The 14,525-nt window shown below is 43.2% G+C and overlaps 1 protein-coding gene across 1 annotated transcript; it reads right to left on the bottom strand.

Moving 5' to 3' along the window:
- Positions 1-360: 360 nt before the first annotated feature.
- LOC137345122 (probable G-protein coupled receptor 139) lies at positions 361-1,748 on the bottom strand. Its single transcript, XM_068008591.1, has 2 exons — positions 1,679-1,748; positions 361-1,271 (listed from the first exon to the last, which is right to left on the bottom strand). The coding sequence occupies exons 1-2, from the start codon at positions 1,746-1,748 to the stop codon at positions 361-363; spliced, it is 981 nt and encodes a 326-aa protein (XP_067864692.1).
- Positions 1,749-14,525: the final 12,777 nt, after the last annotated feature.

Here is a 14,525-nt window from a genome sequence, read left to right as displayed (position 1 = left end):
AGGATCTTTCGTCCCAAACCAAGTGAAGCCTTCCTGATGAATTTAACTTGTGTACCCGATCCCAGTATCTCGAAAATAAGGCGGTTCCCTCTCTTATACACATGCACGACACCACTACTGAAACACATCATTACCATCTTTGAAACGTTAATTTGAAATGTGCTGAATTTACAAGAATAAATTATGTTTACTCAATGAACGAAGGATAAAGAACGAATGTAATGCAGCCACCAAACGTGCTACAAAATGGAAGAGCAGTGCGCAAAAGAGCTTATGTATTTTTCACATTACCGAAAAGACCTTGCACAAAAGGAAATAATTTGAAATTGAGCTTCAGATGTGAACAAGCTGTCTTTAATTTTATCCGCATTTTACAACGAATCTCAAAATTAATGCCCAAAGAGATTTCAGCCCATTCTTCAGCTCTTCTCTGAATTTTCTCTGGGTCGCTACATAAATACATGGGTTTTGAATACAGCTCAAAAACTTAAGGCAAGTTCCGGTTTCATAGGCGATATATCCAGGGGCTGTGCGATCACCACGGTAATTATTGGTCTTTGGCAGTCTGGTCGCCACGAAACTCACGGCAACTGTCAACCACAACAGTATAAAACAGCCCGAAACAGTGAACAATAAAATAATGGATTTCCTGCGGTTCTCCATTTCTGAATCACTGCGATTCTCACTCCTGTTACCCCAGAGTTTCCTGCGGGTTCTATTGGCCACTAAAATACGTCCAATGGATGAACAATTAAATAAGACAATTAAAGTAAAAGGAAGCCAAACGAGCCAGACGCTGTGAAACCAGACCCACGCTGTACCGAGTGGTGAGGAAAAAAATTCCACGCTTGCCCGACAGCCCCACTGCACCTTGTTAATTATTTGCTGAGGTTCGTATGCAAATAAAAAGAGAATATTCTTCAAAAAACTCAATAAACAGAACACTGTTATAACCACACCTGCAGTTCTTTCTGTGCAATATCTTGTTTTAAACTTCTGGAAGCAGACAGCTACAAAACGGTCAAATGTGAAAGAGACTGTGAACCAAACAGACAAATCAAAGTTGATAGTTGTCATGTATAGAATAATCCTACACACGGGAGTGTAAGACAGGAATGAAAGTGGAAATTGATAGTTGAAAATATGATACAATATCACGTTGATGATCAGAACCAGGAGATCTGCTGTTGCCATGGCCACCATATAAACAGAAATACATTTGGAAAGGCCACAGTTTCTTCGGGACAGAATCATAATTGTCACCAAGTTCACTGTAAGAAAGTGGGACGAGATAAATAATATTTTAGTGGCTGTTTGAAAAATAAATCTCAACATCTCTTGACAGCATTTTACTCCATTCAGTGTGATTATATAAGTTTAACCGTGGAGCCATTTCCTGGGAAACCTGCTCATATATTTTAATGAGCTGCTGTAGCGCTCACTCTGCAAGGGTGATACTTGATTCTTTGGGTAGGACCTTCAAAGAACATTTTCACATCAGTACAGCTATCAGATTAAGGGAAATAGAGAAAGTGTGGATACCCGGTTCACAAGTTTTTTTCTGGTAACCGCTGACTGTGTAATGCTGACATCGGGGAAACACGTTATCTTATTCGACATGCGGGAAATAGGGAGATATTCAACACAGATTACGAACAAATACTTTATAATGGCTCACCAAGGACACCCACAGTTGCGACAATCGGGTAGTAAATGTCTTTCATCAACAGAATAGCTGGTTTCCCCATTTTATGTGAGAATGGATGAATGCTGTAGGATCTGAAAGTCTGGCACACATCTGAGCTTAAGCGAGGAACCTATATTTATACAGACATTAATCCTCCAAGGAGTCAATCAGCTTTGATCACAATTAGCATTGGTTATAGTCATTTAACAAACAGACTCAGTAAGTTGTTTTTTCTAACAATTCAGAATTAGGGGAAAGGTTAACACTACGTCAGTTTTAAAAACACTAAATTAAAACATTATTTACAAGTGGAATTAATATGGATCCTGTTCCCATAGGACCAGCCAATGCAGCACAGTGAGACTGAAGTGTTCTGACGCTGTCCTTGACTCTAACCTAATGATTCAACACCTGCGCATCAGGCAGCAGAAGAAATCCTGCAATATTTGTGATGAAAATAGTCCTGCAGTAATACAGGTGATTTTTGTTTCTTGTGACTAGTGGGACTAGTACATGTACACAGAGGTCTGCATACTTATCCTTGCTGCAGTTGCACCACATTCACAGTGGAAGTGGCCATATTCCTCGGGTACTATTGGTACCCTTCAATTATCCTATAGGTGAGCAGGCTGGCCCTGGAATAGTGGTAATGTCATTACTTACTCCAGAGGTGACCAGGTTCCTCTGATACTAACGGTACCTATGATTACAGTAAATGTGCCCAACTTCCTCTGTACTAGTGGCACCTACACTTACAGGAGATGTGATCATCCTTCTCCAATACTCGTGTTTCAGCACACTTACACTGGAGATAACAACCCTTTTCTGATACTGGTTGTGATTCCCTTTGTTTACTCTAGAGTTGGCCACTGGTGCTAGCCCTACAGTTATGTGAGATAAAACAATATTCCTCTGGTACTTGTGATCACCTATAATTGTAATGGCGGTAACAGCACTCCTTCACTACTAATGGTTCCCTACACTTACATAAGAACTAAAGAACATGGCTGATCTTCCAACTTAACTCCACTTTCAGGCCCGCTTCCTATAGTCCTATTCCTCGAAAGGCTAAAAATGTGTCCATCTCAGTCTTAAATATATTCATTCAATGTAGCCCATCCATAATCCTCTGGAGTACACAATTCCAATGATTCAGAATCCATTGACTGTGGACATTTCCCTTTATCACAGTCCTAAGCCTAACCTCTTATCCTGAGAATGTGCCCCGACATGTTCTGGTTTCCCTAGGCAGGAATCCCTCACAAATCCCTTCGGATTCTGATTTGTTTCAAAGAGATCGCCTCTCATTCTTGCAAACTGCAGAGAGTAAAGGCCCAATTTTCTCAGCCTCTCATCATAGGACAACTCACTCATCCCAGGAACTAATCTAGTGAATCATCGCTGCACTGCTTCCAAGGCAAGTACATTTTCCCTTAGATATGGAGACCAAAACTGTGCAAATTGCTTTCGCTGTCGTCTCCCCAAAGCCTTGTACAATTGTAGCAAGACTTCCTTGTTATTGGGTTGCAGCAAAGGCCAACATACCATTTGCCTTCCTAATTGCTTGCTGTTCCTGCATGCTATTTTTTCTGTGATCCTTGTACGAGTACATCCACGTCCATCTGAACATCAACATTTAGAAGTTTCTCACTTAAAAAGAAATCATCTTTTCTTTTTCTTACCAAAGTGAATAACCTCACCCTTCCCTACATTATACTTCATCTGCCCCCACGTTGCCCACCCACTTAACCTGTCTATCACTCTTTGCATCCTCTTCGAGTCCTCCTCACAAACGAATGGCCCGTGTGCTACTCCAGTACAAGTGCAGCACCCAGAATTGCAATAGAGGTGATTGTGCTTCTCTGGTACTCGGGTACCCTACACTACACTAAAGATGTATTCCTCTGGTATGAGTCGTACATCCAGACATGAAGTAGAGGAGACCATGCTCCTCCAGTACGTGTGGTGACCTAAACTCACATTAGAGATGGACCCATTCGATGTCACTGTGCTCTTCTGATGCTAGCAATTACCATACACATACACTAGGTGTGGCCATGCTCCTCTGGTATCCGTGGTTCCATACACATGCAGTGGTTGTGAGCGACCTCTTAAGTTACTAGTAGTCCCCTACACCTGCATTATAAGTAACTGTGCTCCTCCTTTACTAGTGGTTCCCCTATACAATCACTACGTGTGATGGTACTGCTCAGATACAAGTGGCACCCTAAACATACATTATATGTGACTGTTTCCCTCTGATTGCAGTAGTAGCCTACATATGCAACTATTCTCCACTGGTATTAATGGTGCCTTACAAATACACTATATATGAAACAGGCAGGGCCAGGCTAATCCAGAAACATTCAATCCCTCCACCACCGATGCACAGTGGCAGCAGTGTGCACCAACCATAAGATGCACTCTGGCAACACACCAAGGTACTTTAGACAGCACCTTCCAAACCCACAACCGCTGCCACCTAGAAGGACAAAGGCAGCAGATGCACGGAAATTGGAACTAAATCGTCGTTCCTTCCCTGTGGCTGGCTCAAAATCCTGAAAATCCCTTCCTAACAGCACTGTGGGTGTACCTCCCCCACATAGACTGCAGCGGTTCAAGAAGACAGTTCAGCACCACCTTTGCAAAGGCAATTAGCGACAGGCAATAACTGCTGGCCTAGACAGTGATGTGCACATCCCATGAAGGAATAAAAAAGTCCTCTCGTACTAGTACATGTAACTCATGTTCCCTACAGTTATGTCAGAGATGAAAATCTTCTTCCTTTCGTACAGCTGCTTCTATTCCTTTTCAAGACCCCTGTATGTTGCTCTAATGGTAAACAAGCTACTCTAATTGAGGCAGGTAGGGAGATCCTGAGTTAAGGAGTGGAGGAGCCTCAGCCTTTGACCTTATCCAACTGGTACGAGATACTTGCTCCCTGTGTGGATGAGGAAAAGGGCTGCGGGGAGGATGAGCCAACTGACCATGGCACCATGGTGCAGAAGGCCATTCAAGAGGAGGGAGCAAAAAGACAAGTGGTAGTTATAGGGGATTCTATAATTAGGGGGATGGATAGTATCCTTTGCAAGCTGGATCGTGAGTCCCGCATGGTGTGTTCCCTGCCTGGTGCCAGGGTGCAGGACATTTCTGACTGGCTTGAAAGGATATTGGAGCAGGAGGGGGAGGATCCAGTTGATGTGGTCCACGTTGGGACTAACAACATAGGCAAGGCTAGGATGGAGGACCTGTTTGGGGATTATAAAGCACTAGGAACGAAATTAAGGAACAGGTCCTCGAGGGTCATAATCTCCGGATTACTGCCCGTGCCACGTGCAAATTGGGTTAGGGATAAGAATATTAGGGAAGTAAACACATGGCTAAGGGAGTGGTGTGGGAAAGAGGGGTTCCATTTCATGGGGCATTGGCATCAGTTTTGGAACCGGGGGGATCTGTACCGATGGGATGGTCTCCACCTGAACAGATCTGGAACCAGTGTTCTAGCGAAACGGATAAATAGGGTGGTCTCTAGGACTTTAAACTAGTGACTCGGGGAGAAGGGAAAGGGAAAACGACAGGGATTATGATGGTAAATAAAAAGGTAAGCAGCAAGTTAACATGTGAGCAGGAGGGTTTAAGTTCAGGGCAGACTATGAAAGAAGCAGAAAGGAAGGATAACTCAGGAGTTATTAGAGATATTGGAAATCATGAGGGTAAGAAAGCTAGCATAAAGGCACTTTACCTGAATGCCCGTGGCATTCGTAACAAGGTTGATGAGTTAATGGCGCAAATCATCACAAATGAATATGATTTGGTAGCCATTACGGAGACATGGTTACAGGTTGGTCACAACTGGGAGTTGAATATCCAGGGGTACCAGACTATTCGGAAGGACAGACAGGAAGGTAAGGGTGGTGGTGTAGCTCTGATATTCAAGGATGACATCAGGGCGGTGCTGAGAGATGATATAGGTTCTATGGAGAATGAGGTTGAATCTATTTGGGTGGAAATTAGAAACTCTAAGAAGAAAAAGTCATTGATAGGCGTAGTCTATAGGCCACCAAATAATAACATCACATTGGGGCGGGCAATAAACAAAGAAATAACTAATGCCTGTAAAAATGGTACGGCAATTATCATGGGGGATTTTAATCTACATGTAGATTGGTCGAACCAGCTCAGTCAGGGTAGCCTTGAGGAGGAGTTCATTGAGTGTATCCGTGATAGTTTTCTTGAACAGTATGTAATGGAACCGACGAGGGAGCAAGCTATCCTAGATCTAGTCCTGTGTAATGAGACAGGAATAATTAATGACCTCATAGTTAGGGATCCTCTTGGAAGGAGTGATCACAGTTTGGTTGAATTTAGAATACAGATGGAGAGTGTGAAGATAAAATCCAATACCAGGGTCCTGTGCTTGAACAAGGGGGACTACAATAGAATGAGGGAAGACTTGGCTAAAGTAGACTGGAAACAAAGATTTTATGGTGGGACAGTTGACGAGCAGTGGAGGACTTTCAAAGCAATTTTTCAAAGTGCTCAGCAAAAGTATATTCCAGTGAAAAGGAAGGACTGGAAGAAAAGGGGTAATCTGCCATGGGTGTCTAAGGAAATAAGGGAGGCTATCAAATTGAAAGAGAAGGCATACAAAGTGGCCAAAAACAGCATGAAACTAGAAGATTGGGAAAACTTTAAAGGTCAACAGAAAGCCACAAAAGGAGCTATAAAGAAAAGCAAGATAGAACATGAGAAAAAACTAGCACAGAATATAAGGACAGATAGCAAAAGTTTCTATAAGTATATAAAACGAAAAAGAGTGGCTAAAGTAAACGTTGGTCCTTTAGAGGATGAGAAGGGGAATTTAGTTATGGGATATGATGAAATGGCCGAGGCATTGAACAGGTATTTTGTATCGGTCTTCACAGTGGAGGACATTAATAACATGCCAGTAATTGACAAAGTGACGATCGTAGGTGAGGACCTGGAAACAATCATTATTACGGAAGAGATATTGTTGGGCAAGCTAATGGAGCTAATGATTGATAAGTCTCCTGGCCCTGATGGAATGCATCCCAGGGTACTAAAAGAGATGGCGAGAGAAATAGCAGGTGCACTGGCGGTAATTTTCCTAAATTCGCTGGACTCTGGGGTAGTCCCAGCAGATTGGAAAACAGCAGATGTGACGCCACTGTTTAAAAAGGGAGGTAGGCAAAAGATGGGGAATTATAGACCGGTTAGCTTAACCTCTATACTGGGGAAGATGCTTGAGTCTATTATCAAGGAAGAAATAGCAGGGCATCTCGATAGAAATTGTCCAGTTGGGCAGACGCAGCATGGGTTCATGAAGGGCAGGTCATGCTTGGCAAATCTTTTGGAATTCTATGATGACATTACGAGCAAGGTGGACAATGGGGACCCAGTGGATGTGGTGTACCTAGATTTCCAAAACGCCTTCGACAAGGTGCCGCACAAGAGGCTGCTGTATAAGATAAGGATGCATGGCGTTAGGGGTAAAGTATTAGCATGGATAGAGGATTGGTTGACTAACAGAAAGCAGAGAGTGGGGATAAATGAGTGCTATTCTGGAAGGCAATCAGTCACTAGTGGTGTGCCTCAGGGATCGGTGTTGGGACCGCAATTATTTACAATTTATATAGATGATTTGGAGTTGGGGACCACGTGTAGGGTGTCAAAGTTTGCAGATGACATTAAGATGAGTGGCAGAGCAAAGTGTGCAGATGACTGTGAAACCTTGCAGAGGAACATAGATACATTGAGTGAGTGGGCAAAGGTTTGGCAGATGGAATACTATGTTGATAAGTGTGAAGTCATTCATTTCGGTAGGAGTAACAGTAAAAAGGATTATTACTTGAATGGTAAAAAGTTGCAGCATGCTGCTATGCAGAGGGACCTGGGTGTCCTTGTGCATGAATTGCAGAAGGTTGGTCTGCAGGTACAGCAAATAATTAGGAAGGCAAATGGAATTTTGTCCTTCATTGCTAAAGGGATTGAGTTTAAAAGCAGAGAGGTTATGTTGCAGCTGTATAAGGTACTGGTGAGGCCGCACCTGGAGTACTGTGTGCAGTTTTGGTCTCCTTACTTGAGAAAGGATGTACTGGCACTGGAGAGGGTGCAGAGGAGGTTCACTAGGTTGATTCCGGAGTTGAGGGGGTTGGCTTATGAGGAGAGACTGTGTAGATTGGGATTATATTCATTGGAATTCAGAAGAATGAGAGGGGATCTTATAGAAACATATAAAATTATGAAGGGAATAGATAAGATACAAGTCGAGAGGATGTTTCCACTGACAGGTGAAGCTGGGACAAGAGGGCATAGCCTCAAGATTAGAGGGAGCAGATTTAGGACTGAATTAAGAAGGAACTTCTTCACCCAGAGGGTTGTTAATCTATGGAATTCCTTGCCCAGTGAAGTAGTTGACGCTTCTTCAGTAAACGTTTTTAAAGCTAAGGTAGATATCTTTTTGAACAATAAAGGAATTAAGGCATACGGTGAGAACGTGGGTAAGTGGATCTGAGTCCACGAAAAGATCAGCCATGATCTTATTGAATGGCGGAGCAGGCCCAAGGGGCCGGATGGCCTATTCCTGCTCCTAGTTCTTATGATCTTATGATAATTCTGCTGATGACCAGTTTTGCAGCTGTACTGTTGTACCAATTGCAGGAACACAAGTACTGTCCTATTTTGCAGCACCGCTGATATGCTTACCACTGGATCCAGAGCTCTGCCTCAACCTCTGCAGTACTAATGGTGTTCCTGCAACACTAGCTCTAACCCTGCAATTTTTAGCACCTGTTTTTGATACACCTACTGCTGGGAAACCAGTGCTGATACTAATCTTGCAGCTTCGGAATAATATCCCTCACAAATTATTTGTAATTCTTTGCTACAAACTGCTGTCTATCCTTGAACGATCCCTTACCCAATTCGGATTAAATGTGAGTTCACCTGAACGGCCTGGAATCAGAATACCCATAAACTACTGAATGAATGAATGAATTGCCATTTTCTCGCTAAATCTTCGAAGACGTCAGACAATATATCATGGACTAACGATTGTTTATTGACTAACAAATCACAATGATTACTTTAGTGCAAACAATAATGTTAGTAATTACTAAATAATAGTTGTAATAAATGTAGCAATTTCACTAACAGGTAATGAATAAACAACCATTTAATTCAATTAATAACAGTTTATAAATGCAGCTCAGTCTTTCACTGTGATTCAGTATTAGTTTGATTGCTGAGTATCAAATTGTGGCGGAGGTCAATTTCCGTGACTTCAGTGGAAGTGAAAATCGGGCGGTGTGTAAGGCGGGCGGCCATCCGCCACTACCCATTTTGTACCTTTACCCCAAACGAAATTCTATTCTAATCTTTGTATTGACAGTTAGCAATGTCTCCAGAACTTATTCTGCATCGTGTTTTTGAGAGGCGTCTTTGAGCTGATCTACTTCATGCCCTGGGCTGGTGATGCAGCATATTGGGTTGACAGGGTTAGAGTTTGTCTTCAATCCTCTTCTCCAGACTGAATCCAGCATATTCATTGACCAGTTGTGTTGCAATATTCTTATGACAGATAATCGTTTATTTTGAAGTCGGTTCCTCAAGTTAATGTATTGGTGAATACTCTGAATTTAATGGATTTCCACTCCAGTGTCAGTGTCAATTTCTGAATTCTAATTCCACAATGGTGGCTCAATTGGTTACTTTTATTATTTAACTCGCCAACGACAGTGAACGTGAATTTCGTTGCATTTCTCAGGTTCTCTCGCAATTTAGTTTGGGTTATCGGATAATTGCAAGTGAATGGACAACAATTGAGTCGCTGAAGCATTAGAGACCTTTCATTGAGAACAAGAAATAAGGTTAAGTTCCTGCAAGTGAATTGTTTCAGTGAACAGATTATCACGATACGCATCATCAGCAGAAATACAAACTTAACCGATACAGGGAGGAGTAAGATTATTGATTTTCGACACCTCACCAACATTGTGAATGTGATTGTTCCATAGACCCTGCACCATCTATTGGCGACAGCCATGTATGTGACTGTTACCGCGTGTAGCAGCTAAACCAGCAAGAAGGGAATTAATAAGTATAATATACCGTCATTGGTTCATATAACGTCAGCTAACAGTTCTTCATTCCAGTGTCAGCATTGCTGGGTGTAAAATAAATCTGGACATTTTCAACACAGCAGTAGCAAAGCACAATGTTGCCGGGGCCACAAGCCACATTTTTCACACTGCAATATTTCCTTTTTAACAGCTGGCAGCGAATAGAAACAAATGAAACAAAGGTGAAAGCAAACGTCAACCAGACGGAGTGATCAATGGTCCTGCAGCACAAAACCAGATGGAATACGCACGGCGGCAGTATTACAAGGGAGTAAAAATGAAACAAATATCATTGAGCTGCCACAGTATTACATAATAACTACTGATTGTCAGATCTTCTATTTCGATTGCTGCTAGTTAACTAGTGAGCCATTTGGAGAATTCGCACTTTCCTCGAGACAGGATGAGAATCAATAACAAGTTAACTGTGAAAATGAGAGAGAGAGGAAATAATCCGGAAGCATTCTGGCTGGAGGTGGGGGAGGGAGAATTCTGAGACAAAAATAGCTTGATACCAACAATCTTTGTTGTACACAGAGACACAGATATTAAATAGATGGAATGATACTAAAATCATTGGATTATTTTTACTTTGATCAATGCTATAAAACTGGCGAGATCGATTTGGAGTGAGCAGAATCGGATATCAGGCATGGTGTATAATGGGCGGCGAATTCGTTATCACCCAGTTATACCACTGGACAATGTTCAAATTAGTCAGTTCCTTCAACTTTGGAAGTTCTGCAACTAATAACGACTGATCCCATATCTAGTGACCAAACCCGCTTTCTTCCCTTTACTTCATTAAATGGTGCAGGCCTCGACCAAAGTTAAAATTATGTCCAGAATTTCCATCCTTTTAGTGGGGTACAGTGAAGTTAAATAACCTGCTAGTGTTATGACAATTAGCATCCTGCAATGTGCTTCACATAGTTCAATGAATTTCGATGAAAAGGTTGGCCCGCAGCATTCTATTCCATTTATGTTATGTCTATCATGTTATGATCACTGTTGCTTAGAGGCTTCTTTCCTATGAGGCCATTAATTAATCCTTTCTCATTGAATATTCCCAGGTCTAAAATGGCCATTTCCTTGATTGGCACCAGAACGTACTGCTCTAAGAAATTTGTACTAAATATGCTCTAGGAACTTATCTTCCAGACTGCCTTTGCAAATCTGATTCGTCCAATCTATATGTACATTAAAATCACCCATGAATATTACAGTACCACATCTCTCTTCCCCCCACCCCGCTCCGCGCCATCCCCTATATGAAGCCCTCTCATGCCCTATTTATAATATTCGTCAGGACACTGTTTCCAGCATGGCACAAGGGAAGCTCATTCCAAAGATACAGCTCCGTCTCTCCCCAGTACTTGTGCCAGTGTCCCATGAATCGAAACCCATTTCTCCAACACCAAGTTTTGAGCCACGCATTCAGCACTCTCATCTTATTTATCCAATTCCAATTTTTAGGTGCTTTAGATAGTAATCTAGAGATGATTACCTTTGTGGTTCTGCTTTTTTAATTTAGCCCCTAGCTGCTCATAATCTCTAAATATAACCACTATCTTAGTCCTATCTATGTCGTTGGTAGCCGAGTGGACCACAACAATTGGACCCTCCCCCTTCCACTGTAAGTTCCTTTTCATCCCTGAGCAAATTTTCTGAACTCCGGCAACACAGCATTCTGGAGTCACACACTTGAGTGCAGAGAACAGTGTCGATCCCACTGACTGTCCTGTCCCCTACGACCACTGCATTCCTGTTTACTCCTCCCATTTGAGTGGCCTCCTGCACCATGGTGCTAATGTCAGTTTGTTCATCCACCCTACTGTCCCCACTCTCTTCCATACAAACTGCAAGAACCTCTAACTTGTTGAACAATTGCATGTGCTGAGGCTCCTCCACATAAAACTTCTCAATCCCCTTACCTGCCCCACTCGCAGTCACACCCTCCTGTTCCTGACCACTGACCAAATCACAAAACCCTAGCCTAAGTGGTGTGACTGCCTTCTTGAACAAAGTGTCCAAGTAACTTTTCCCCTTCCTGATGCATCACAGTGTTGTCACTTGGCCTCCAGCTCATCAACTCTGAGGTGAAGTTCCTCGAGCAGCAGACACTTACTGCAGCTGTGGTTGCAGTGGATCACACTCGTGTCCAGCAGCTCCCACATACTAGAGCTGCAACATATCCCCAGCCCTGCCATTCCGATTGTGTTTCACTTATTTAATTTATTAATTAATTATATTCTTAATTATTTTAATTAATACCTCTACTCTGCAACCACTTATGTTACCACCAATTTAAATCCTTATAATACTGATAAACGTTATGCCTTATAAATAAACAGAAGATTCAACCACTTTTTACTTTTCTTCGACTGGGGTTTGTTTAATTAATTATAAGGAATCTAATTAAGCTAATTAAACATTATTTTTTAAACATTTTTTCTCATCTCCATCTTTTTACATTGTTATGATCATGTAGTTCATTTTTAAATTCTTTTCCAGGAAATATGTGGCATGCTTTTAAGGCTGCAAAAGGATCATTCCTGCTTTAAGAACAATCAAGCCTCAGAAATTGCTAAGAAAATGCATTTTAGTTGCCGTTGGAAGCAACCACACGGAGAGGAAACTAACTAGATTCAAATAAAACGGCCTGGCTACCCAGAAACAGCCATTTGGAGAACAAGGACAAAGATACAATAAAAGCAAAATACTGCGGATGCTGGAAATCTGAAACAAAAACAAGAAATGCTGGATTCACTCAGCAGGTCTGGCAGCATCTGTGGAAAGAGAAGCAGAGTTAACGTTTCGGGTCAGTGACCCTTCTTCGGAACTGACAAATATTAGAAAAGTCACAGATTATAAACAAGTGAGGTGGGGGTTGGGCAAGAGATAACAAAGGAGAAGGTGCAGATTGGACCAGGCCACATAGCTGACCAAAAGGTCACGGAGCAAAGGCAAACAATATGTTAATGGTGTGTTGAAAGACAAAGCATTAGTACAGATCAGGTGTGAATATACTGAATATTGAACATCAGCAAGTGCAAACCTGAAGAAAAACAACCTGAAAAAAACAGTGGGTAAGCAAACTGAACAAACTAAGATGAAATGAAATAAATGCAAAAAAAATTGTAAAAAATGTAAAAAGGAATGCAAAAAAAAGGAAGAAAAAATAACTAAAAATGACTGAAAAAGAAAGTAAAGTGGGGGGCTATCATGCTCTGAAATTATTGAACTCAATGTTCAGTCCGGCAGGCTGTAGTGTGCCTAATCGGTAGATGAGATGCTGTTCCTCGAGCTTGCGTTGATGTTCACTGGAACACTGCAGCAATCCCAGGACAGAGATGTGAGCATGAGAGCAGGGGGGAGTGTTGAAATGGTAAGCAACCGGAAGCTCAGGGTCCTGCTTGCGGACTGAGCGGAGATGTTCCACAAAGCGGTCACCCAGTCTGCGCTTGGTCTCCCCAATGTAGAGGAGACCACACTGTGAGCAGCGAATACAGTATACTACATTGAAAGAAGTACAAGTAAATCGCTGCTTCACCTGAAAGGAGTGTTTGGGGCCTGGGATAGTGAGGAGAGAGGAGGTAAAAGGGCAGGTATTACACCTCCTGCGATTGCAAGGGAAGGTGCCCTGGGACGGGGACGAGGTGGTGGGGGTAATGGAGGAGTGGACCAGGGTGTCGCGGAGGGAACGATCCCTTCGGAATGCTGACAGGGGAAGGGAGGGGAAGATGCGACTGGTAGTGGCATCACGCTGGAGGTGGTGAAAATGGCGGAGGATGATCCTTTGGATATGGAGGCTGGTGGGATGAAAAGTGAGGACAAGGGGAACCCTGTCACGGTTCTGGGAGGGAGGGGAAGGGGTGAGGGTAGAGGTGCGGGGAATGGGTCGGACACGGTTGAGGGCCCTGTCAACCACAGTGGGGGGAAATCCTCGGTTGAGGAAAAAGGAGGTCAACCGAGGATTTCCCCCCTCTGTGGTTGACAGGGCCCTCAACCGTGTCCGACCCATTCCCCGCACCTCTACCCTCACCCCTTCCCCTCCCTCCCAGAACCGTGACAGGGTTCCCCTTGTCCTCACTTTTCATCCCACCAGCCTCCATATCCAAAGGATCATCCTCCGCCATTTCTGCCACCTCCAGCGTGATGCCACTACCAGTCACATCTTCCCCTCCCTTCCCCTGTCAGCATTCCGAAGGGATCGTTCCCTCCGCGACACCCTGGTCCACTCCTCCATTACCCCCACCACCTCGTCCCCGTCCCAGGGCACCTTCCCTTGCAATCGCAGGAGGTGTAATACCTGCCCATTTACCTCCTCTCTCCTCACTATCCCAGGCCCCAAACACTCCTTTCAGGTGAAGCAGCGATTTACTTGTACTTCTTTCAATGTAGTATACTGTATTCGCTGCTCACAGTGTGGTCTCCTCTACATTGGGGAGACCAAGCGCAGACTGGGTGACCGCTTTGTGGAATATCTCCGCTCAGTCCGCAAGCAGGACCCTGAGCTTCCGGTTGCTTGCCATTTCAACACTCCCCCCTGCTCTCATGCTCACATCTCTGTCCTGGGATTGCTGCAGTGTTCCAGTGAACATCAACGCAAGCTCGAGGAACAGCATCTCATCTACCGATTAGGCACACTACAGCCTGCCGCACTGAACATTGAGTTCAATAATTTCAGAGCATGA

Source organism: Heterodontus francisci, chromosome 28 (assembly GCF_036365525.1).
Source record: "Heterodontus francisci isolate sHetFra1 chromosome 28, sHetFra1.hap1, whole genome shotgun sequence".
Classification (NCBI taxonomy): Eukaryota; Metazoa; Chordata; class Chondrichthyes; order Heterodontiformes; family Heterodontidae; genus Heterodontus; species Heterodontus francisci.
This window is presented reverse-complemented; position numbering and strand designations above follow the sequence as displayed.